Here is a 24,266-nt window from a genome sequence, read left to right on the forward strand (position 1 = left end):
GCCAAATGAGAAACCAGGTGCTCTTTGCTTCCATTTATGCTTATTTCAACATCTTTCTCTTATTCTTCACCTCTTGAGAAATTTTGAAATGAGAATTTGTTCCGACAGTTGCCATATGTTAATTTCATTGGGGTTGCTGTAGGCAGGTATGCTTCTGATTCTTCGTCTGAATCTTTAAAAGTTTAACTTTTGAGTGCATTTACCAGAGAACAATCTATCCTATGATGTAATGTGAGGCCAAAAAAGCAGAATGGCAATGGCGTCTGGCTTACTAAATATATGTTATGGACTAGCTGCCTGTTACATTTCAGTTAAGTCATTGGTTGGTAGTGTGAATGATTTACTCAGATACAGACACTGTTCCTTCACTGAAGTCTGTATTGCTATGCTAAATTGTGACCTTAGGTATCACAAATCCTTTTTACTAAGAAATGATAAACTAAGTGTCTTTCACTTTTATTCATATTTTGCATGGATGTACAGCTGTTTTCTTAGTGCAGTACTGTGACTGGTAACCAGTGGGGTACTTTACCTACTTTTGCTGCATTTTTCCATAAAGTAACATGACAAACAAACTTTCTGAATGTTTTACAAGGCAGGAAGATGGAAGCAGTATTGGGAATATTGTTGCAAGTCCCATAACTGCCTCATTTATCTGTAGTCATGTTGAAATAATGCTCAGGCAAACAAATGCCATCAATATCAGCTTCAAATTTAGATACTGTACAAGTGTGTCTAGTGTACGTGAAACAGCTGGTTAGTTTAAATAATTTTGATCGATTGAAAAACAATAAGACATAGCTGTGTAAACCTTTACTCACATGAGTAGTTCTGTTTACTAAAGTAGACAAGATTACTTATGTAAGTAAGGGCTTCAGGAGTGTCCCAAGAGGTGTAATTTGATAAGAATCAACTATTCTGACTATATGGCAAAATTTCACAAATGTATATATTGTATTCCCAGCTACAAAAAAATAATGGTATCAAACTCCGTCTTTTACATTAACTAAGATTGTTGAAAGGCAAGAATGACAGCTAAGATATCCAGTGGAAGAATTCTTTGCATACTAGCAGCTTTGTAACTAATTGTTTTATATTAGTTATTATCAGCTGTATGGAAAAGGACAAAAACAAACAAACAAACCAACCCCAGATTCAAATAGCAACAGCAGAAAAAAAAGTCATATGATTTCTTGACAGTCAGAAAAAGTCACATGGGTTAACTGTGTATTCTAGTCATAGACATACAGGTTTAAAACTTATTGCCACAGTTAGTTTTAATCAAGTTGATGACAATGCACCAAAGCACAAAGCCTGCTATTGACTGTTTGCCAGGTGAAGGTGTTTATAGACAAAAGATTTATGCATACATATATTGTTCCCCCTTCCTCTACTCCTATAAAGATGGAAAAATACACTCCCAGACATACCTAATTCAAATTGCACATGCATGTGAGAAGATTGTATTTTTAAACTAATGTACTCTGTGTGATAACACTAATATTATCAAATATGGTCAGGATTTTAGAAAACAGTAATCCTTTTTTTTTTTCTTTTAGTGCAGTGTTTGGAGATGACAACCAAAAGGAAAATTATTGGCCGCCTTGTGCCATGCCGTTGCTTCCGGGGTGAAGAAGAAATCATCTCAGTGCTAGATTACTCCCATTGCAGCCTACAGCAGGTGCCAAAGGAGGTTTTCAACTTTGAACGGACATTAGAAGAGCTTTACCTAGATGCCAATCAGATTGAAGATTTACCTAAGGTAAATACTGAAATACAAATTGTATTATTAAATGAGCATTTAAAGTGAACTTCAGCTTTGAAAAGGGTCTGTATACAAATAATATCTTATGTAAAAGACTTTATTCTTATATGTTTTTACTGGGTTTTTTCTTGTGTATGTATTTTTCTGGGTTGTGTTCCTTCCAGTCCATAGTATGTAAAAGGTAGTTTGTGAGCATCTGTTCTCCCTTTTTAATGGTACTAAGGGGATGTTCAAAAACTAATAAAGGGAAATACTTTCATACAGTGTTTCACTGAACTGTGAAACTCATTGCCACAGGAAGTCACTGGGATTGGATATTTGTGCATATTCAGAAAATTTTGAAAAGAATATTAAATATTATGTTTCAGGGATTAAGCAAATCTCTAACCATTAGAGAACAAGTGGATGCCTATGTGGGGGACAGATTACCCCACATCTACTTACTGTAGGGTTATTGTATCTTCCTCAGAAGCCTCTGGTTCTTGCCATTGTCAGAGGCAGGGTACTGGACTAGATGGGTCAGATTGTTGACATGTAGAAATTGTTGGTATTTTAACAGATATTTTTGATACCAAAGCATGTATTAACTCTCAAAGTTTGGGGATGGGTTTTGGATTTTTGGTGTTTCAGGTGTCTGTAAGGTCTAAGCTATTTCTTATGCTCAATATAAGAAAAAATTACATAAGGACACCCAAGGAAAGAGCTCAGTGACTACTAATATATATACAGACTGTTTGATGTTGTGGTATGAAGGATCTTTTAGGTTGTGTCAGGGTAGAATCAGAGATAAATAATAAATTATACAATAATGTGACTTTATTTGTTAAATGACTGCATGGTTCATCAAATGTTTATGCAACTTATTGGGTGGATATTACCTTCATATAAGCAGTGTACGTCTACCACAGCTGTGTACAGTCAATACCATATTGATGCCTTATAATCTTTTCTCCTAATTTTGTTACATATATATTACATATATAACACTTCAAAACACTTTACATACCTTGGCAGATTAGAAATAAATATGAATTATTTCATAGTAATGTTTGGATACTGCTCTGATGATATGAAGCACTATAGCCTCAAGACAACAGGGTACTCAGACATGTACTGAACTTTAAGCATATGAGTGAACTTGCTAAATCATGGCCTATGGAGCATATTATTAGGCACAATCGTCCAATTACACAGGCAGCCATTCAGGGAAGTGAAGAGGAGAGGTGTCCTAGGAGCATAGGAATTGTTATAGCAAACAGGCCAGTGGATCATGCAGTCCAGTAAATTGTCTCAGAGGCAGCATCTATGGTACATTGGTCTTTTGAAAGAAGTTCTTCTGGAAGATCTCTTCCAAAAGAATGTCTTTCAAAAGATCGCTTCCCACACAAAAAAAGATCAAAAGATCGATCTGATCTTTTGATAATGAGCATCCACGCAGTCCCAGCTCTTTCAAAAGAACAGACCAGGGGTCAAAAAATCCAGCACCAAGAGGACTGCTCTTTCGAAAGAAGGGCGTCTGGAGCGTCTACAAACACTTTCTTCTGAAAGACTCTTTCAGAAGAAGGCACTGTTCCTGATCTGAAAGCGGAAGAGAGCCCCTGAAAGAAGTGACCCATTCTTTAGATTTAATTGGGAAAGAATGCATTTTGTGTATAGATTTTCCCAAGATCTTTTGAAAGATCCCTAGCTTTTTTCAAAGGATCTCACTAGTGTAGACATGGCTAGTCAGTGGCTCTTATCAGATGGATCAGATAAAGGTGCAAGAAACCCTTTACTAAAAGGATAATGGAATAACCTGCTCATAGCAGAAGTTTCTTTTTATCCTTTATCCATTAATTGTTGTTTTATTATATGAAATGCTGGGACTTTTGTTTGTTTTGTTTAGGAAAAAATAATCTCCAAGAAAATAATTCTAATTAACATACCTATATATGTTCATATTATCTAATTCAACTCCTTTTGTTAATTATGTTTTATTAAATTGTAAAATATTTCCTTTTATTGATTTTAAATTTGCTATACTTTATTGACATTCTCCTTGTATTATATTAAAACATTAATAGAACTTGCCAATTTTCCTTCTTTATGTGATACATTATTTTAATAGCTCTTTGAATAATCACTTCCATTAAGTGAGAAGTCCCAGTCTTCTCATTCGCTTTTCAGATAATAGACTTCTATTTTAGGACTCCTCTCTGAAGCTTTCCTGTTTGTTATATATCAGTTAAAATCAACAGTATGCCAAGTGAGATTATTCCATTGTTTGATATCATGACATTGTAGTATATTGGGTACTTGCAGTTGCATTCTTTGCACTGAACACAATGAGCAAAAGTTTTCATTGAGTTGGTCCATTACTTTGTATAAGGAGTTCAAATTGTTGCTTCCAGAGAGAATTACGTTTCATTTTTCAACACTGAAGTCTGTCATTTCATTAAGATTTAAGTGCCTCTTAAGTGACTTGTGTCTTTCTCTAGTTTGGATTAACCCAAATAATTGTGTGTTTTTCTACAAAATTTTAAAATTTTAGAAAAACAATATAAAGAAATCATTTAGCTTCTCTGCAGTGTCCTCACCAACCTTACTTTTTCCTTTACTCCCTGACAGTGCAGCAAGATCCACCAGTTATTGTGCTGTTTTCATGCCTGTGTGTTTGGCTTGAATGACTTCTTAGACTTGCCCTTCAAGTAGACTTTTTTCTAGGATATTCTGCTTCCCTGCTTTCTTTAGGGTATCCATTCTTTCTGATGTGTTATGCTCAGGTAGCCTCTGTGCTGAATGTAAAGATTTTAATTTTCTCTTTTCACTTTAATCTGCTGAGTTACTTTTGCAACTGGAACTATGTTTTATTAAGGCCTTTGCCTCCAGTGAAAGACTGGCAGGACTCAAACAACAGCTGGAAACCCCCATGAGGTCACATTTTTTATAAACCATTAATTTTGTTTTCTGATCCGTTACAAATACTCTAGTGGTTTCATGAGTTTGTATTTAGTCTGGAAATATCAATCGTGTGCTAAAAACGTTTAGTTTCAAATAGTCTTCTCAATCAACACTAAAATGGGTGCTTGTGAAAAACAAGCTATAGTTTGTTTCTTTCCTTATTTTCTTGGCCATGGGGAGCCTGGAAGCCCTTATGAAATAAGTTGGGGTGTAAATCAGCTTGTCACTGCAGAGAGCATTGCTTTTAGGTTTTGGCTAGGTGACACGTTCACTTGTAGTAGATGAGAAGTCCTAAAATAGGGCAGGCACTTCCAAAGAGTAAGGTGATTCAGTGAAGTCTTTGTATAAAATACAGTTAAACAGGCTGACCTACTCTTTATGTACATATTGAAATTACAAGGGAGATAACACTATAATGTTTCTTGAGTAGATTAGGGAGGTAATTTATCTACATATTTTTCTGTTTGTTTTTTAATGCAAGAACATTTGCTTCATTGTAGTGTACAGGAAGCAGACAAACTGAGAAAACATCCAGAAATGTGTGTAAAAAGCAAACTAGTTTTCAGTTCCTTCCAGTCCCATAGAAAAATATAGAACTCAAAAATAATCTTAATAAAAGTGCAGGTGACTAAAAATTGGCTATTCCCAGATCATTCTGTGGTCTTTTCTTTGAGTCTTCATTTATTCTGAAACACAAAAAAAAGAAGCTGGAACAATAATAAAGTCATCCTGTTTCTCAAATGAGATTGTGGTGCCTTTAGTCATTGGATTTTCCCCCAGCCTCCGAGTCTGTAAGGCTTTCCTTCCCTCTCACAACCTTCTGTTGCAGCTGCAAGAGAGTGCACTTCCAGACCTCACCTGTACCACCCTGCTCTTGGGGATCTGGGGCTTTCCTTTATATCCCCTGTCTGAGAGTCATAAGTCGCAATCACTGAATGCTGTTTTGCTGGCTCTGGTAATTCTCTGTCTCTTCTTGTGCTTCCTTCCAAAGCAGGGGCCCCTTCTCTCTGTTCATGCACACCCTTAAAGGAGCAGATTGTCCTTTTACAAGGTGAAATATATGGTAAATGGAAGATGTGTTTGAAAAATTGGAGATATTTTCCATTTGAAAGGCTGTGTCCTCCTTTCTTAAAAAGTTGATCAGTGGTGCTAAAATCTGCACTGAAAATACATGTTTTCATGGGATGATCAGGTCTACTAACAATATTCAATCTTATTGGTATCTAATAAGGCAAAGAGGTCCCTGGCAGAAGTGCAGCTCACATACCTAAATGTGTAAGCATTTTAAATTACCTTCAGAGTTCCTCCGCATTGAGTTTCCCATCTAGTTTATAACTATTTTAGCAGGGAAAATTAGATAGTTGGTAAATCTGCCCAATAATCAGCTCTGTTTGCACTTCTGAAAACAATGAGAAGTGGTATTTCTTTGTCATTCTGACATTTCCCCCATTCCATTCCATTAACCAATCTATTTTATGTCCACTTAATTTACATCTATACTTGTAGAATCTGAAGAACAATATTTTTACCTTACTATAGCTGCACTGAGATCCATCAGGATCTATTTGCATGAAGCTAAGAAGGTCAGAATTATAGAATAATCCACTCTGTAACCTAAATCACAACATCATTAGTATCATTTAGTTTCCTGCCTTAAAAGGAATAAAAACAGTCTTCAAACATGTTAAGGGCTGTTACAAAGAAGACAGTGATCAATTGTTCTCCATGTCCACTGAAAGGAGCACAAGTAGTAATTGATTTAATCTGCTGCAAAGGAGATTTAGGTTAGATATTAGGGAAAAGCTCTCTAACTATAAGAATAGCTAAACAATGGAATAGACTTCACATGTGGATGATGGAAGCTCAGTTCTTTTTAAAAACAGTCTTAAAAAAAAACGTTGGGGATGGGCTAGGTATAATTGCTCCTGTCTCACTTCAGAGGTCTGAACTGGATGACCTCCCAGTGTCCCTTCCAGCCCCTACAGATCTGTGAGTCTATGGTTCTATAAGAACATATTTTCTGATAATTAAGGTTGAGTCCTAAAAGAAAGGTTACAAATGTCTGAAAGTTCAATAAGGCTTTAAAATAACTCCCCTTGGCCTTATCTTCCATTTGCAAGTTGAGGCTCTGCCAGGTCCAGTGGCCTGTAGCAGCAGCCAGCATCCCTGCAGCCCATTTCTGTGAGGGGTGGGAAAAGGAAATTCTGCTTGCCCAACATTAATTTCTCCAAAATTCTGTATTTTGCAGAGGTGCAGGACTGTAAAAGAACAGTGATCAGTTGTTCTCCATGTTTACTTCTTCAAACTTCAGTGATCAGCTTAATCTACAATAAGAAAGATTTAGGCTGGCTATTAGGAAGAGCTTTCTTACTAAAAGGGTAGTTAGAAATAGGCTTCCCAGGGCACGTATGGAATCCCCATCATTGGAGTTTTTAAAGAACAAGTTAGACAAACACCTGTCAGAGATTATCTAAATTTATTTGGCCCTTCCTCCATGCAAAGGGCAGGATTTGATGACTTCTCATGAGACGCCTTCTAGTTCTACATTTCTGTAATTTAGTGAAAAGACTGTTCCATAATATTAAAGTGATGAAGACCTCTAATGGCTAAAGATTGTCCATATGGTATCTATATTTGCGTGACTCCAGAGTCCTCTCCAGAAGAGCTTCAGTTGTTAAAAACTGAAGCTCTTCTAGAGAGGACTCTGGAGTCACACAAATATAGATCCATGAGAATGCTTTCATGCTGTTTATGATCTGCATTCTGAAAGAATAGATTTTTGTACATAAAAATACACTGTTCTCCTGAGAGCAGTTTCCTCCTTGTACGAATAGCTATACAGCAGAATTGTGCCGTCGATTGGGTTACTCACCACTGTGGTACCTCCTGGTGGTTATCCTGGGAATTAACATTTCATCAGCAGGACACCTCACCTGGCTGGTGTGTCACTTGTTGTCACTCCCTGCTCTCTCCACACTCTGGTCTCTGGACCCATGTCACTCCCCAGATAGCAGCCTCCTCTTTAGCACATTGCCCCCTGGCAGTACCCACTACAGTTTCTCGCCCCCTCTGGGGGTACCAGCAGTCCAAAATCTGCATACCACCACTGTGGCCAACTGTAGAGTCTTTCTAGCTCCTCACCACAGGAGCATGCCACATTTATAATGGCTACTCTTTAGTGTGACTAATTGTGGTGCCAGGAGGAAGGGGAGTGACTCAAGCCTGCCTACTATTATAAGTCCTGGCCCAGGGATTCTCTGGCAGCAGCTTTGGCCTGCCCTCCTCCTCTCTCCCTTAACTGCCTCATTCCCTGGGCCCACTTCCCCATGATCTCTTGCACTTTACTTGCCTGTGTATCAGGGCCAGCAGTCCGGCAGGTGTTGGGCTGGAGCCTCTCTGCTGCTCCCCTGAGCTTGTCCAGCACTGTTGTCTCCAGGTGCTTCCTCTTACCAGGAGCTCGTGCTTCACCTTCCCTGCCCTGGTCCCAGCTGACTCGGCTCTGCTAAGCAGCTTGTTATACACAGTGCTGTTCTGGCAAGCTGACCTCTGATAGGAAAAGGCCCCTAGGAGAGCCTAATTGGCTGGGGTGCTGTCAAGGCTCCCTGAAGCTTGCAGTAACCCCTTTTCTGCAGGAGTGGGGCAGCTGCCCCATTATATGCACATATAGATTTTGGAAAAGGGGTAAACAATAAAGCGGTGTCTACATTAGAGAGTTTTGTTGACAGAAACTCTCTGAAGACATAACTCAGGGAGCCTCTACACACACAAAGCTTTCTGTCGACAGAGTCTCGATAGAACTCTGCATTTGTCTTAACAGTGTTATCCCTTGAAAATTTGAGGAATAACAAACTCTATTGACACTTCTGTCAACAGAGAGGGCTTCTGTTGACCAGTCAGAGCTTCCAGTCAGCTGTTCAGAGGGTAGGGCAGTCTGGCTGCTCTCTGCTGACACAGTGGATTGCTCTGCCGATTGGTTTTTGTGTGTAGATGTGTTCTGTCTACAGAATTCTATCAATGCAACTCTGTCAACAGATTCTTCTAGTGTAGACATAGCCACACTGTCCTAAAGCCCAGGAGCTGGATAATCTTCCTTGCATAAGTATGTCTTCCTAAATTATTTTAATGTAGGTTGAGTCTTGATGATTTTAACTGAGTGTTTTGTTGTCTTCATAGTATTTTCTGATAGTCGTTATTGTATGTGTGGAAATCACAATACTGAACTGCATTTTACTAAACATGTTAATTTTAAGTGTTCTTTTTTATATTGTAGCAATTGTTCAACTGTCAAGCTCTACGTAAACTGAGTATACCAGACAATGACCTTTCAAGCCTGCCAACCACTATTGCTAGTTTGGTAAACCTCAAGGAACTTGACATCAGTAAAAATGGTAAGAACACAGCAGTAAAATAATTTGAAATTTTGTGTTGAAATTCTAAAACATCTTGCATGGTGTTGCTGTAAAAAGATTTTTAGTGCTAGATGAATAAAAAAGTTACTCTTCTTGCAAACTCTAAAACAAATTAGCTAAATTTTGCTTTATGTTTACAACCAAAGTAGTTCCACTCCTTTTAGTGGAATCCCTAACATTTCACTGTTGTCAGTGAAGGTTTCATTCCCAACCTCTACTATACCTACCAATGCCTACCAGAATTTAGCCAAAGGGCTATAGCTATTTTACAGTACAAAATTCATGTTACGTTTTCTAAGTATTAGTATACTCCCCAAACAAATTATACAGTAGCAGATTAAGTGCAATTTGTAAATGAATAAAATAATGGGACAAATAGTTCACCCATTTAGCATGTTGTCAATGACTGCGAATGTTGGGAATAAAATTGCTCAGTAATATTCAAATTTCAGCATGAATTATGTTGTGAATAGGAGATAGAGGGTAATACCATACCATGGATTCATTTATGTGCAGGTTTTTACAGTAAATTAGCAATATTAACTAATGGGATATTCTCTTTTAGCAGATTTTCATTAATGGTGTAGGTGAAGATCTCAAATGCAAAATACAAAATCCAAACAACTACTCTTTAGCATTGTAGACCTGGATCATTTTATTCTGGTGAAAACTATTTTTAAAATGTATTTTTGAGTTTTACTCCTTCCTTGTGAGTCATGGGCCGTGTCTACACTAGCCCCAAACTTCGAAATGGCCACGCAAATGGCCATTTCAAAGTTTACTAATGAAGTGCTGAAATGCATATTCAGTGCTTCATTAGCGTGCGGGCGGCCGCGGCACTTCGAAATTGACGCGCCTCGCCGCCACGTGGCTCGTCCTGACGGGGCTCCTTTTCGAAAGGACCCCGCCTACTTCGAAGTACCCTTATTCCCATAAGCTCACGAAAGGAGCCCCGTCGGGACGAGCTGTGCGGCGGCGAGGCGCGTCAATTTCGAAGTGCCGTGGCCGCCCGCATGCTAATGAAGCGCTGAATATGCATTTCAGCGCTTCATTAGTAAACTTCGAAATGGCCATTTGCATGGCCATTTCGAAGTCTGGAGCTAGTGTAGACGTAGCCTTAGTGTCTAAAGTAGACATCATCATGGTAAGGCCTGCCAGTCACTAGTATTAGGGAAATACTCCATCTCATTAAGTGCCCTCTGTTTTATTCTGCATCCAGAGAGGTCTGAGTTTCAGCCAGGCTTCCACGTGTTAGAGGTTTTCAGAAGAAAATTCCAAACTTAATTTCAAAATATCATAGTTTTTTCTCTAACTCCCAGGAATATCCCAGGGCTGTGGTTGCCTTTTAGGGAGATTGTCACCTTAACTCCACTTCCCCTGTCAAAGTATTTGCAGTAGGTGCTTCTCCTGCAGACTTCTCTGGGCTTGTCTTCACTACAAAAAAGGCATGTTCTTAACTTAGGTAGCTGAACGGGAAATCCTAGCAAAGACAAGGCAGGGTATAGATTTTGCACAAGCTAGCAGGACATGCCATTTTGAGTTAAGAATACACCTTTTCATAGTGAAGATACAGGGAGAACTAGGCTGAGAAAAATCCAGAAGTAAATGGAAGGGTCTTGTGCTACTTAGCCCATTATCAAGCCTATGGAACTCGGCCAGCTCTGTGAGTCGAGTGCAGTATCCCATGAAGGCCAAGCCTGATGGCACCTATGTAACCCCATTCAGCAACAGGAAAGGAGCCAGGCAAGACTGTAAAAGAGCTGGTTCCAGAGGCAAGTGGCCACTTTTCCTCCGTCACCATGAGGGGAATGAAATCAGAAAGGCAGTACACTGGATAGAAGATTACATCTGAGTCTCTATGCAAATTATACTCATGAATCAGGCTGTTTGAAAAATTGGCATTGCACATTCTCTGTTCAGAAACATACTGAAAGGGAAAGGAGACAGCATTCATGTTGGCATTCCAGTGATTTAGAAATAAAGAAAATTAACAATTATATTACAAAACGTGGGCTTATTATGTCACCTTTTTTATACCCAGAACACAATATCTGTGAGACAGATTTCCTTGAGTCTGTAATTTGGTTGTGCAGTTAAGTAAGGGTATTGTCATTTTCTTTGGCTATTGAACTATCTGTGATCTATCTTTCTTGCTTAATTAGCAAGCTTAAATTGTATTTATCCTTTTCATGCTCTTCTGGAGAGAAGCAAGTAGTTAATGTAAGAATTTGTAATAAAATCTGCGAAAGTTAAATGGATTTTGAGGAGGGATAAGGAAATTAGCTCCATTCTGATTTAGTGTTTATATTGTTTTTATATTAACCAAAATAGATAGAACTTAATAAATTAATTAGGCTATTGATGTCCATCCTGACACATACAGTTATACTTAGCTGTTCTTCTTGATATCCATGCTTGATTCTTATATTTACATAGATCATTAGAAGCCATTAAATTCTCTCGATCACTCATGATTTGCATGTATATCAACTTAGTTGGGGAAGTTATTTCATGAAATAGGAGTGAAATTACCCTAGTAAGGAGATGTTCAATAAAGTAGTGATGTGATCCCTGGGGTACACCCTGGAACTGAGATACCCCTGTGCCCTGTTAACTCTCCAGCCTGGGCTATCTCTTGCAGTGTTTTGCTGGTGACAAGCTCCACACCAAGCTAAAATTGCATGAATGCTCCCTGAGCCCATCACAAATTACACAGTGAAAGATACCAGCAAATCTCCTGCTCCCTCGGCCTGGCACCCATGGAATATACCGTCTTGCCTTGGTTAAAAGCCTGACTGCTATAAGTTTATTGTCCAGTCCACCACCTCCCACCCATCTCAATGTGGAGAGAACAGTTGCTAGCCTTTGTAAACTGAGCTGAGATTTCCCAACCACTGCAAGCAGAGCACACCCTTTTAGGTAAAATATAAAGCAGCTTTATTAATGAGAGAAAAATACGTTTTATGTGCTTATACACGTCAGACACAAAAGGCCAGAGATAGTTACAAAAGAAGATAAAATGTAAGTGTTCAGTCTAAATCTTAAATCATATTAGACAAGGTAGTCTTTGGATCAAGCTGTTTTTCTCACTCCAGTAAATGTTTTAGGGAGATTACTGTTCTTAATATACAGGCTTCCCCTTTAAGATCAGGACCAGTTTCCTTTGTTCAAATCCTTGTATTACCATCATTCTTGTTGTTTCAAGCTTAAGTGAGGAAGGAGAGAGGGAAAAGGCAAGATGCCACTGTCACCTATTTTATATCTTCAGTCCATGTATCTAGAATACAACTAGCTCAGATATGTCTTGGAATTTTCTGACTCAGAGCTGAGCAGTCCCTCGCTTTGTGATGCTTGTGCAGCTCTCTTACAGCATTGTCGATCCCTTGTTTAAAACTCTCTTGCTGATTAGTGGTTGTTGGGGGAGGATCACGTCCTTTGTTGTCATTGAAGAACTGGCATTGGATTATTCTCAAACCTGTAACATATTTCAGTAATAACCATACAACAAAATTGCATGTCTTCATACATACTAACAATATACGTATTTTGACTGAACAGTGGGGTTAAGCAGATCATGATCTTTCCTATGCTATCTTAATGGCATGCTTTGTATAAAAACATACCATAATTATATGACAGGAGTTAATATGGGTGGTTCCGAGTGCTGCTTTGAGGTTCTGAGTGCCACAATAATTTTCTGCTGTTTTATACCTGTAGAATTTTTTTTGCAGGGCTGGAAGTGTATTTCAGTGATGCTTGATGAATGCTTAAGCTAAAATATATCACATCTACTGCTTCCCCCAGCCATAAGGCTTGTAAAATTATCAAAGATGGATATTAGGTTGGTTTGCAATGATCTGTTCTTGACAAATTTGTGTTGATTGTTACTTATTACCTTACTTTCTTCTGGGTGCTTACAGACTAATTATTTGCTCCATAATCTTTCAGTACCAAAGTTAATTTTACTGACCTATAATTCCCTGGGTTGTCTTATTCCCCCTCTTTATAAATAGGTTCTATATTTGCCTTTTTTGCAGCACTCAGATATCTCAATCTTAGAATATTTTTTCATTGAACATCCTTATATATATTTCCAACTTTTTTCTTTCTAGGGATTCAAGATTTTCCAGAAACTATAAAGTGCTGTAAGTGTTTAACAATTATTGAAGCCAGTGTCAATCCAATTTCTAAGTGAGTATCAATAATTAGAGTTATGTTTATATTTATCACTGCAGATATTTTATGGGTATGGGAGTGAAAAATAAAAATGCACTGTAAAACTCAAGTACAAAGTTAATTTAATTAATCTTTAATTATCCCAAATTAAGGGTGAAATCTTCCCAAGTTGGTTCATCTGCGCACAGGTCTCTACACCACTCAAGACCTGTAGTGCCTCTGCAGACAGAGGAAAATGAATCATTTCCAGAGGGAAAAAAAGAAAAAAAAAGAAAAAAACCCCAAACCATTTGCAGAGGAGTTATGTACTAGATTGCTGCACCCAGAGGGTCTAATCTAATACTCTAAAGGCTTGTTTGGAAAATAAGGGGGTAGGGATTGAATCTAGTTAGTGTACTATGATTTCAAGTTATAGTATGCCATGCTGCACTCTGGGACTTTCATTGCACTCTTGCGTTGTCAGTGTGGAAAGCTGGTGCACTGTAATTTTACACCTTGACTTGCCTCTCAGTATTTTACTGTACAGATAGATCCAGGTTCTTGGAAAGGGGACACTCTTGATCTTAATTTTTGCGCATCTATTGGGTAGAATCTTCTGCAGCCATTTGTCATAGCAATAAATTGAAATAAAAGTCACAGAGCAACTGTGCTTCACCATCAAGAATTGCATCTCAGTGGGTGTGAATTTTATCCAGTCATCCACTTTGTTCCGTGCACAAAGTCTGATCACACTGGATTTTGATGAGGGCGTGATTTTTTTTCTCTGATAGGGAAAAAAACCTTGATGTGTAGATTATACAAATAAAGACACTCACTTCCATTGTTTCCTCTAATTTTTATGTCCATATACAGAATTAATTATGCTGTGTATCCCAATATGGAAGTGATGTGTGATACATCACTTCCATATTGGGGCATACAACAAATTCATTCCACACTTGGACAGCATATGACAGAGGCTGGACCAAGATTTTGGAGTGTGGGAATGGGACTCAGGACTGAGACAGAGGATTGGTGTTCTGGCTCCGCTCACCCAGTGGAACCACTGCCTCTGCCCAGATCCCACCATGTGCACAAGAAACACACTCACTAGCACAAGAGCAGCTCCCCGACATGGTCCGTTGCTAAGAGCAGCATTACCTCCCTGAACCACACCAGGTTGGGTCACATGTGCAGACTGGTCGGCACAGGGAGAGGGAAGTGCACATGGGGCCATATGAAGCCCCAAGACAGGAAGGACCAGCCAGCATCTGGCAGGGGTGCTAACAGGCCAGAAGGCCAGTACTGGCAGTAGGAGTCTGCACAATGTCCTCCTACACTCAAGGGCAGCGGCAGGGAAGGTGCAGCAAAGCAGCTCCAGTTTGCAGAGTGTTGCTCTCTGTCTGTGCTTCTCTGGGGGAGGCAGCAGGACCACCCCAGCGCTCCCCAGAAAGAAGTGGTGAGGCACGGCCAGAGCTGCCTTGCTACGCTTCTCCCCTCTCTGCTGCCAATGAGAGCTGGTGGGAGGGCCATGGAATTGCAATGGAGTTGCAGGGCCATGCTGATAACTTGAGTCTGTGCCCCCCCGGCAGCTTTAGCTCATGCAGCATGGTTCTCCTGCCCTACAGCTTCCTCTTCTAGAGTACTGCAGTGGTCCTGCCACTCCCCTGAGGTGGCACAGCCAGAGGGGAGTGCCACACAAGGTGGAGCCACCGTGCTGCACCTTCCCCACTGCTGCCAATGAGTGCAGGGGGAGAAGCAGCATGAACTCCTGCTGCTGGTGGCAGCCCAGTGGTTCCTCTAGCCCCCCTCTCCCTCACACCAGTCCTGTCCTGGGGGTGAAGAAGCTTGATTGTATTTGGCATCAGCTTTCTTTGAATAATTGTTTATGTGCATTCCAGTGTAGGTGTGTGTGCGCGTGCCCAGTCACCGGAAGGCTTTTCCTCTAGCTTGTATCTGTTGGGTTGGTGTGGCACCCCCCTGGAGTGGTACTGATATAACACCCAATATAGGCACCACCCACCTCACCCCCCAACTCGTTCTTTCTTGCTGTGGGGTTGGTTGCTGGAACTCCCCTTTGCTCCTGCCAGCAGTATAAGTTAGTTGGTAGTGCTTAGATCTTATCTGTAAATAGTTTCTAATTAGGTGCTTATAGTTTAAATAGTTAATAGTTATAGTTCTGTTGTGCTTAGTAGAGCAGTTCGTAGCACCCGAGCAGAGAGAGGGCTCCTCCTCTTTGAGACCTGGGCACTGGAGAATGCTGAGGTCATCAGTCTTCAAAGTCTGCCTGTCCCCCTTCTACCTTCTGTGGTGCCATATAACATCAGACCAGTGGGTCCTTCACACCATAGAAGGGGGATATGCTATCCAATTCAGTTTCTACCCCGCTTTCCACCTCCCTTCCTCTTCAGGGACCCTCTCACAAGAGTCTGCTTAGGCAGGGTGTAGTGCTCAATTGTGGAAGAACTTTGTGCGTGAAAGCTTAGGGGTGATGAGGCACGCACCCCCCACTCCCATGTCTAATGAGCCAGGAACAAGCAAGCCTCAGGAAAAAACTACCAAACAACATAAGCAGTGGCATTTTAGCAGAACAATTTGTAGATTGAGATAAGAGGAAGGGCACAAACTTGTAACAATCTTGTATGATGACATGTGGTAAACATGTAAGCAGGGTTAAAGAACAAGAAGTAACAGAACCAATAGCAGTTCAATAACTGGCAGCTAAGGAAATACTGTAAACGGTAACAAGTGACCCAATGGAACTGTGTAATGAGGCAGAAAAACTGTATATAACCAACATTGAAACCAATGCAATTTGAACCTCACCGATGGGCCATGGCACTGGTGCCTCAGAAGACTAGAGAACTCCCACTTGTCCGCAGCTGACTGGGGTCCTAAGCTTGCCAAAGGGGTGTGAGATGCCTCTTTCCTATCATGCTTTTTCTTTTTAGTCAAGGGTTTATTGCTAAAGCTGGTCAGAGCAATGAACTGCTTGTGGTTAACAGATATCTCATCAGCATGTTTTGTACTCAGAGAATCAGTGTCAAACCTGAGATAACTTTTGACTGCAACACAGGGAGATTCAGTCACTCCTCAATTGTGGGTGATAGAGGAGGTTCCCCTACAATTCAGGACCCAGGGGTTTTATTTCCTAATCCTAAAGTCGAAAAGGGGAATTGACTTCTGAGGCCTGAACAAGTTTGTGAAAAGGATGAGGTTTCACATGGTCTCATTATCCTGTTGCTAGATCCAGGGGACTGGTTTGCTGCTCTCAACTTACAGGACATGTATTTTCACATAATAATCTATCCTCCTCACAGGATGTTCCTCAGATTTTTGGTGAATGGGGGACACTACCAGTTCACATAGCTTCCAGTCAGCCTTTTGACAATTCCAAGGGTTTTCACCAAGTGCATGGCGGTGGCTGTAGCCTTCCTCTGTAGACACTGTATCCAGTAAATGAGAGGAAATTAGGAAATTGACACCCATCCCCACCCAAAGAATAGAGTTTTTTGGGGCTCTCCTGGAATCAGTGTTTGCCAGGACCTCCCTGCCAGACAGCAGGTTTCAGGCGATGTCCAGCATCATAAGTGACATGATCAGGTTCCCCACCACAAAGGCCAGGTGCTGTATGAAGCTCATGGCAGGTTGTACGTTCGTGGTGCAACATGCCAGACTTCGATTACGTCTCTTCCAGTTGTGGCTTGCATTGGAGTACAGCCATGTGAGGGATGATATAGACAAAGTAGTGACTTGCTGCAGCAGGTGTTGCAGAGCCTGTATTGGTGGCTGGATGCTTGGACCTTTGTGTGGGGGTAGCATTCAGGACTCCCTGATCTTCCCTGTCCCTGGTAACTGACATGTCAAATTTAGGCTGGGGAAGGTGCATCTGGGGGAGCTTTAGACTCAGACTCTCTGGGGCACATCAGACCTCAAGCTTCACATCAATTTGAGAATGCTCAGGGCAATCACGTTGGTGTGCGAGGTGTTCTGGGACAACCTAGCAGGGCATTGCCTGTCAGTAAGTACAGACAACACGACAGCAATGTATTATATCAACAGACAGGTGCGCGTGCTCCTCTTCGCTGTGTCACGAGGCCCTCAGGCTTTGGGAATTCTGCATTCAGCACGAAATTCTCCTGCAGGCCCATTGCTTACCTCGGTCCACAATACCACAGCAGACCTCTTGAGCAGGTCCTTCATGAACTAGAAGTGGTCCATTCGCCCGGATGTGTTGTAATCAATTTTCTGAATTTGGAGCTATCCCCAAGTGGACCTGTTTGCCACACCCCTCAATTCAAAATGCCAACTGTTTTGTTCTTACCACAACCAGAGTCCACAGTCTTAGAAGGATGTGTTCAGTGTATCCCGTACAGCTGTATGCATTCCCTCCGGTTCCCCTTGTCCACAGGGTCCTCCTCACAATTTGAGTGGACCAGGCCTTGGTAATCTCGGTGGCTCAAGTGTGGGCCAGGCAGCACTGGTACGCAGTTCTGTTGGACCTGTGGGTGTGCAAGGCAATAACACTCCCATTACACCCGGACCTGTTGACGCAGGAGCAGGGGCAGCTTCTGCACCCAAACCTCCTGTCCCTTCATCTCACAGCATGGAAGCTTAATGGCTAAATATCTTGGAACTTCCCTGCTCAGACCCAGTGAGGGAGGTGCTTTTACATAGCCTTCCATCAGGGCCACTTATATGGCAAAGTGGAAAAGGTTTGTGGTTTGAGCATCCCAGAAGGGATTATCTCCCTTGCAGGTCACAGTCCCCTGGATCCTGGATTATTTGTGGCATGTAAACCTGTTGGGACTGTCCCTGTCCTCTATCAGAGTACAACTGGCAGCACTTTATGATTTTCATCCTGGGCCAGGCCTTTCGTCAGTGTTCTTGGACCCTGTCGTCAAGAGATTCATTAAAGGCTTGGAGAGGGTTAGGCTACTAGTGTTGGACCCCTTACCCTCCTGGGACCTCAGTTTGGTTACCGCTAAACTCATGGGGTCCCTTTCAAGCCCCTGGCTTTCTGCTTCCTGCTGTTTTTAAGTTACAAAACAGCCTTTTTGGTGACGATCACATCGGCCAGAAGGGTGTCTGAGGTGAGGGCCCTTACGGTAGACCTCCCCCCACCATGTCTGTGGTGTCCGGTTTGCAGTCTGCTTGCCATACATTGCGAACTGGACATTGCAGTGTGGCAAAGTGGCTCATTAGAGCTGCGCACGAGTGCCCTCCACCACTCCACACATGCACCCAACCCCTTGGTGGGACAAGCTTGTGTTGGCAGTGGTGGAGGTGGCTTGCTTGGGGCTGAGGGACAGCTTGCATGGGGCGGCTTGGAGCTGGGCAGCTTACATGGCGTGGCTCGCTGCCAGGTGGTTTGGGGCGGAGCAATTCACGGCTGGGTGGCTCATGGCTGGTCGCTCCAGTGAATCACCAGCAGTTTGCGTGGTGGTGGGGTGGGGGGTTTCAGGGGGGAGAGAATACCTGGCTCAGGGGGTGGCTCCTGGCTGGTGTGGGGGTGTGCCTGGCTTCAGGGGAGTGGCAGTTGTTAAATTTCTTTTGGACAGCATTGCTATATGGTGTTGCACAAGGACAAGGTTAAACTGAGACCCCAGCCAGCTTCTTGACAGAAGTAGTCTCCTCTTTCCATGTCAACCAGGATATGGTTGTATTTTATCCTAAGCCTCACGCTACCCCACTGAGCAGAGTTTACAAACCCTAGATGTCCATGGTTTTTTACATAGACAAGACCAAGCCATTCAGAAAGTCGCGGCAGCTCTTTGTGGCTGCAGTGGACAGGATGAAGGCCTCCCTGTTTCATCCCAGAGAATTTCCTCCTGGATATTGGCTTGTATTAAGGAGTGCCACAGTCTTGCAGGGGTTTCCCCTCCTCACATCAGGGCTCACTCTTCAAGGGTGCAGGCCTCTTCAACAGCATTCCTCGATTGTGTTCCTATTTAGGAAATCTGTAGGGCTGCCACCCGGTCTTCCATTCACACATTTTCAGCCCATTACACTATCATGCAGAATGCTAGGGAGGACACTTCAGTGGGCTGGGCTGTCCTACAGTCATTCCAGGCCTCCAACCCCATTTCCTAATGTCAGCTTGCATTCACTTACATTGGAATGTATATGAACAATCACTCCAAGAAGAAAAGACAGTTAGTTACTTCTGAGATGTGTTGTTCATGTCCATTGCAAAACCCTCCTGCCTTTCCCCACTGTCAGAGTAGCCGTTAAGAAGAAACTGAGAGGGCAATGTGGAGCTTATATTGGGTGCTACATCGTCACTACTCCAGGGGGTTTCCACAGCGACCTAATGGCTACTAGCTAGGGGAAAAGCTTTCTGGCAACTGCACGTGCTCACACTTACATGGGAGTGTACTTGAACAACGCATCTTGAAGAACACCAGTTACGGACATAAAAAACTGTCTTTTCTTCTCCATAAGCCTCTGGTTCTACAGTGCCAGTTACCAGGCCATCCTAGCAAAACACGACTTTCTTTCCTATACCAAGCTTGCAGGTTTCCAAGCCTTGCCTCTCATCGTACAACAATGCCATCAATCATGCTCCTGCATTCAGCAGTGTTTGTTCCCCTTGGGTCATATAAATGCCTGCACCGTAGTCATGCTATTTGCTCTCTTGCTTGTGCATTGCCTTCAACTATGGCTGTACGCCACTAATGATCTGCAAAAGGACACTCTTACCAAGCTAATACTCATCCCTCTCTTCTGTCCTGGCTTCTCTGTCCTAGTGGAGCAACCCATCTACGGTCCTCACGAGCATTCTGTTTGCACCTCCTATGCCTCGCTCTGTTCTCACCAGTGTTGCCTCACTGGCAGGCTCAAGAGCCCACTTGGGTGGCTGCATGGTCACAATGAGAGGCAAGAATGCACTTCAACATCTTGGAACTACTTTGCCTGCTGGACCTTTCTGGCACTCCTCTGTTACTGCTGTGTCCAGATGTTGACTGACAACTTGATAGTGATCATCTATCTCAATAAGCAGGGTGGGGCCTGATCTCCCTCCCTCTGTGTGGAGGCTATTCTTATGTGGAATAGCTGCCTCTAGCATGGCATCATCCTCCTTGCTGTGTGCCTTCCCATTATGAGCAACTCCCTTGTGGACCAGCTCATTCATGCCTGCCATGCCAATAAAGAGTTGGAACTCCACAATCCACGTCACCTTTCACCACCAGTCATGCATGCTTCAGAAGACCCTCATTTCTAAGGCAGTCAGTCTCAAATTCCCCTTCTGTTCCAGGGGATCCCTCAGTCCCAGCTTTCATGGAGATGCCCTTCTCATTTCTTGAACCAATAAGCTCTGTTATACCTTCCCTCCCATTCTTGTGCTTCCCTAGGTTCTGCACAAGATCTGATGGGATCAGATGATGGTTGCCAGTGCCAATGTGAACTGGCAGCCATGATGATAGAACTGTCCTTCACCATCTTCTACCTATGCCTTCACCCCAAATGCCTTCCCAAAGTGGTCTCACCATTTTACCTCAGTCCCAGTGCACACTTACTCACTTTGTAATCTAAACGGCACACCTCTTTGAGGGAGCACATGCTTCTCTCCCTTGATGCTTGCTGAGGACTAATTTTCTACATCCTTCCACATCTCTTTCTCAGCATCACTGACCGCTGTGGTCTTTCACTGCAGTGTTTCTCCCACTGGATCTCCAGTTACATTACAGACTGTTAGGCTCTGGCTTCTTTTCTTCCCCACATCCCTCTCTCCCTCCCTCCCTCTGCTGGGGATCACGGTCCACTCCATGTGGGCTCATGCTGCCACATCAGCTTTTCTTGAAGATGTCCTTTGGTAGGACATTTGACAGGTGCCCACTTGGTCCTCCATACAAACCTTTACCAGTAATTATGCTCTTGCCCCTGCCACAGCGCAAAACGTGGCAGTTTGTCGCACCATCCTTCAGACTTTGATATCTGGAGAGCCCTCATGCCCGCCTCTTCGTTGAGTACTCCACTACATTTGGAATGCACATAGGGAATAAGGGGAAGTTAGTCACTGTAACCAGAGGATTTCGAGATGTGGTTTCTAACTGGTTTCCATCACACTGTCCATTTTCTCTGTTCTGGGCTTTGCTGCTCTCTGATAAGAGAGAGCTGGAGTGGTGTCAGTCCTCTGAGGGAACAGGAGCATCATTGACATTTGTGGCCTTTTAAAGCCTCATATGCAATGCCCGATTGAAACATATGCAGGTCAATGGCCGCTACTACACATAGTTCCAGCTTTAGCATGTGGCGCACATTTGGAATCCAGATAGGGACCACACATCTTGAAGAATTTCCAGTTACACTAAGTGAACTTCTCTTATTATTATTCCATGGTTCGAAACCTGATGGGACCCAGGTTCTGAATTTAGGCTTTTCTAGTGCTTCCCTGCAAAAATTGGTAACATAAACAAGCATATGAAACAATGCTGAATGCAATATACATACTGTTTTTGATGCTTGATGTCATGCTGCAAGCCTGGAAGTATGAATAAAGGGAAGAGTTCAGTTTCAAATATACATAAATACATACATCAAAATGAATGTTTATACATTTGAAAACATCAACTGTGGGATGAGTTATTAGTATGCAATATATGCTGCAGATAAGCAGAGCTCTTTAATAATCTGTGACATTCATAATAATGGTTTTATGCACAGCATAGCTGCAGAATCAGGGTCACAGACTATTGTACATTTTCTGTGTAAACTAGAAAAAAAAACAAATGACTGAAATATTGGTACTAGCATTTGTTTCAGGTGTCCATTAAATTTATTTTTTTGTTTTATGTTTGTGTAATTTTCTGCAGTTGATTTGATTGTCCAAAATTTAGTTACAAAATTGCATTACAACTTTAAGTGTGTGTGTGTGTGTGTGTATATGTTCTTTTAAATGACTGAGGATTTTAAAATCTGTAAATGTCGCTTTCAGATTAACCTTTGACAGAAAATACAATAGAACTTACTAAGTTATTGATCTATATCTTATGGTTTGCCTGTAGTATATTATGAAAGCACTGAAAATAAAACATTGATGTAAAGAAAAAATGAAATCATGTTCATCGAGTTATTTGACCAAGGACTCAAAATCTATTCCTGTATTAATCTGAAACCTAAAGCTAGATATAAATAATCACTTTTGAAAAATAAGAGCCTGCTATTGCAAACCCTAACTAATGTAAGTAAGTATCAGAGGAGTAGCCAGCTTAGTCTGTATCTTCAAAAACAACAAGAAGTCCTGTGGTACCTTACAGACTAACAGATATTTTGGAGTTTAAGCTTTTGTGAAGGGGGTCTTTGCCCACAAAAACTTATGCTCCAAAATATCTGTTAATCTGTAAGGTGCCACAGGACTTCTTGTTTATGGGAGTAAGGACTGTCATCTGAGTAAGTGTCTCCCAATCAAGCCCCATGTAGAATATCTGATGTGTTAGACTATTTTAAAATGTGTGCTAGTGTTCATTTAATAATTGCAAGCTTACAGTGTCATAGTGACAATTGTAAGAGATAATGTAATATTTGAGCTTTTTGATGAGGCGTTTGGCATTGTTTGGGTTGGCATTCATAGCATCTTTTTTGTTGTTCTGAAGTATACTAAGATCTTCTATTTAATGGTCTTGGTTCTACATGGCATTGAGTACAATGGTTCAATCCAGCAAAACAATTTTGCATGTGCTTAGAGCAATCCCATTAAGGTCAGTGGCTAAATGCTTAATATTCCCATCTCAGTGTTTAAATAATGTACTTGTTGTATCCAGTTTCCTTGTATTACCTAGCCAATTTACCTAAATACCTCCATTCTGCTCAGTGACTAGATTTGCATTCCACCAGGTTGAAAATATTATGCATTCTGCAACCTTGTAGCTTTAACACTGCCATGTAGGATGCCTATTAATCAAGTAGGGGGAATCTTGGGCAAACATAATTTATTTTGTGCAAGTCTTTCTTGTCTACATCTGATGCAGGAGGGATTCTTGTGGGTGGGGAACCAACGAAATGTTCTCTACACTGCCGTTCTTAGCCCTCAGTCTGAGCCATGCTAGCTCAAACCTGTTGCAGTTGACATTGGCTCTGAGGCTTGCTGCTGGAGGACTTTTATCGCAAGGTAGACAACTTACTTGAGGAGACTGTGCGCACAATGAGTTTAGCTCACCCGATTAGCCCAGAGAGGTGTGTCTTTGAGCCATCGTTTTCTCCCTCCCTTCAGCATGGCTCAGCTCAGTACAGAACCTAAAGTTCTCAGTGGGAATAGGATTGCACCATGGCTATGTCTACACTTGTCCCGAACTTCGAAGGGGGCATGGTAATCAGGCTAATGGGAGATTACTAATGAAGTGCTGCAATTAATATGCAGCACTTGATTAGGCTTATTCTCCCCTGCAGCAACTTCGAACTGTCAAACTTCGAAGTGCTGGCATGCCGTGTAGCCATGGGAACTTTGCAGTGCCCGTGTTACTTCAAAACGCCTTTAATTTTGGGGAGTAAAGGCACTTGGAAGTAGCTCAGGCACTTTGAAGTGCCCGTAACTACACAGCATGCTGGCACTTGGAAGTGTGACACTTGGAATTTTCTGCGGGGGAGAATTAGCCTAATGAAGTGCTGCATATTCATCGCAGCACTTCATTAGTAATCTCCCATCAGCCCGATTACCCTGCCCCTGCCCGCTTCAAAGTTTGGGACAAGTGTAGACGTAGTCCACTTCTTGTGGAAAATGTGTACATTGGTTGGTAACTCATAAATTAGTGTGCCTTGTTCACATTCCAATAACAAGTAAGGTACAACAAGGTAGAATTACACCCTGCTTCTCACATAACAGAGTAGTTGCAGTGTGCATAAATAGTATCTAATCACCAGTCATACTTTATGCACTACACATTAATGTTATGACAGAATAATTTTTAAGATGCACTATGCCAGAGGAGAGGTAGAACTCACAGCCACAATCTGATCCAGATCCAGATCCAGATCCAGATCCATAAAATATCAAATGG

At 41.9% G+C, this 24,266-nt stretch overlaps 1 protein-coding gene across 3 annotated transcripts in view; it reads left to right on the forward strand.

Annotated features, from left to right (window-relative positions):
* The first annotated feature begins 1,564 nt into the window (after positions 1 to 1,564).
* The window catches only part of LRRC7 (leucine rich repeat containing 7), a 204,679-nt gene continuing 181,977 nt past the window's right edge, over positions 1,565 to 24,266 (forward strand). For all 3 annotated transcript variants that reach the window (XM_075002503.1, XM_075002504.1, XM_075002505.1), the window contains exons 1-3: positions 1,565 to 1,762; positions 8,976 to 9,093; positions 13,227 to 13,305. In XM_075002503.1, coding sequence (XP_074858604.1) covers positions 1,574 to 1,762; positions 8,976 to 9,093; positions 13,227 to 13,305 — 386 coding nt within the window. In that variant the 5' untranslated portion in view covers positions 1,565 to 1,573. The remainder of the gene's footprint in view (positions 1,763 to 8,975; positions 9,094 to 13,226; positions 13,306 to 24,266) is intronic.

This window comes from Carettochelys insculpta, chromosome 9 (genome assembly GCF_033958435.1).
Source record: "Carettochelys insculpta isolate YL-2023 chromosome 9, ASM3395843v1, whole genome shotgun sequence".
In the NCBI taxonomy this organism is placed as follows: domain Eukaryota; kingdom Metazoa; phylum Chordata; order Testudines; family Carettochelyidae; genus Carettochelys; species Carettochelys insculpta.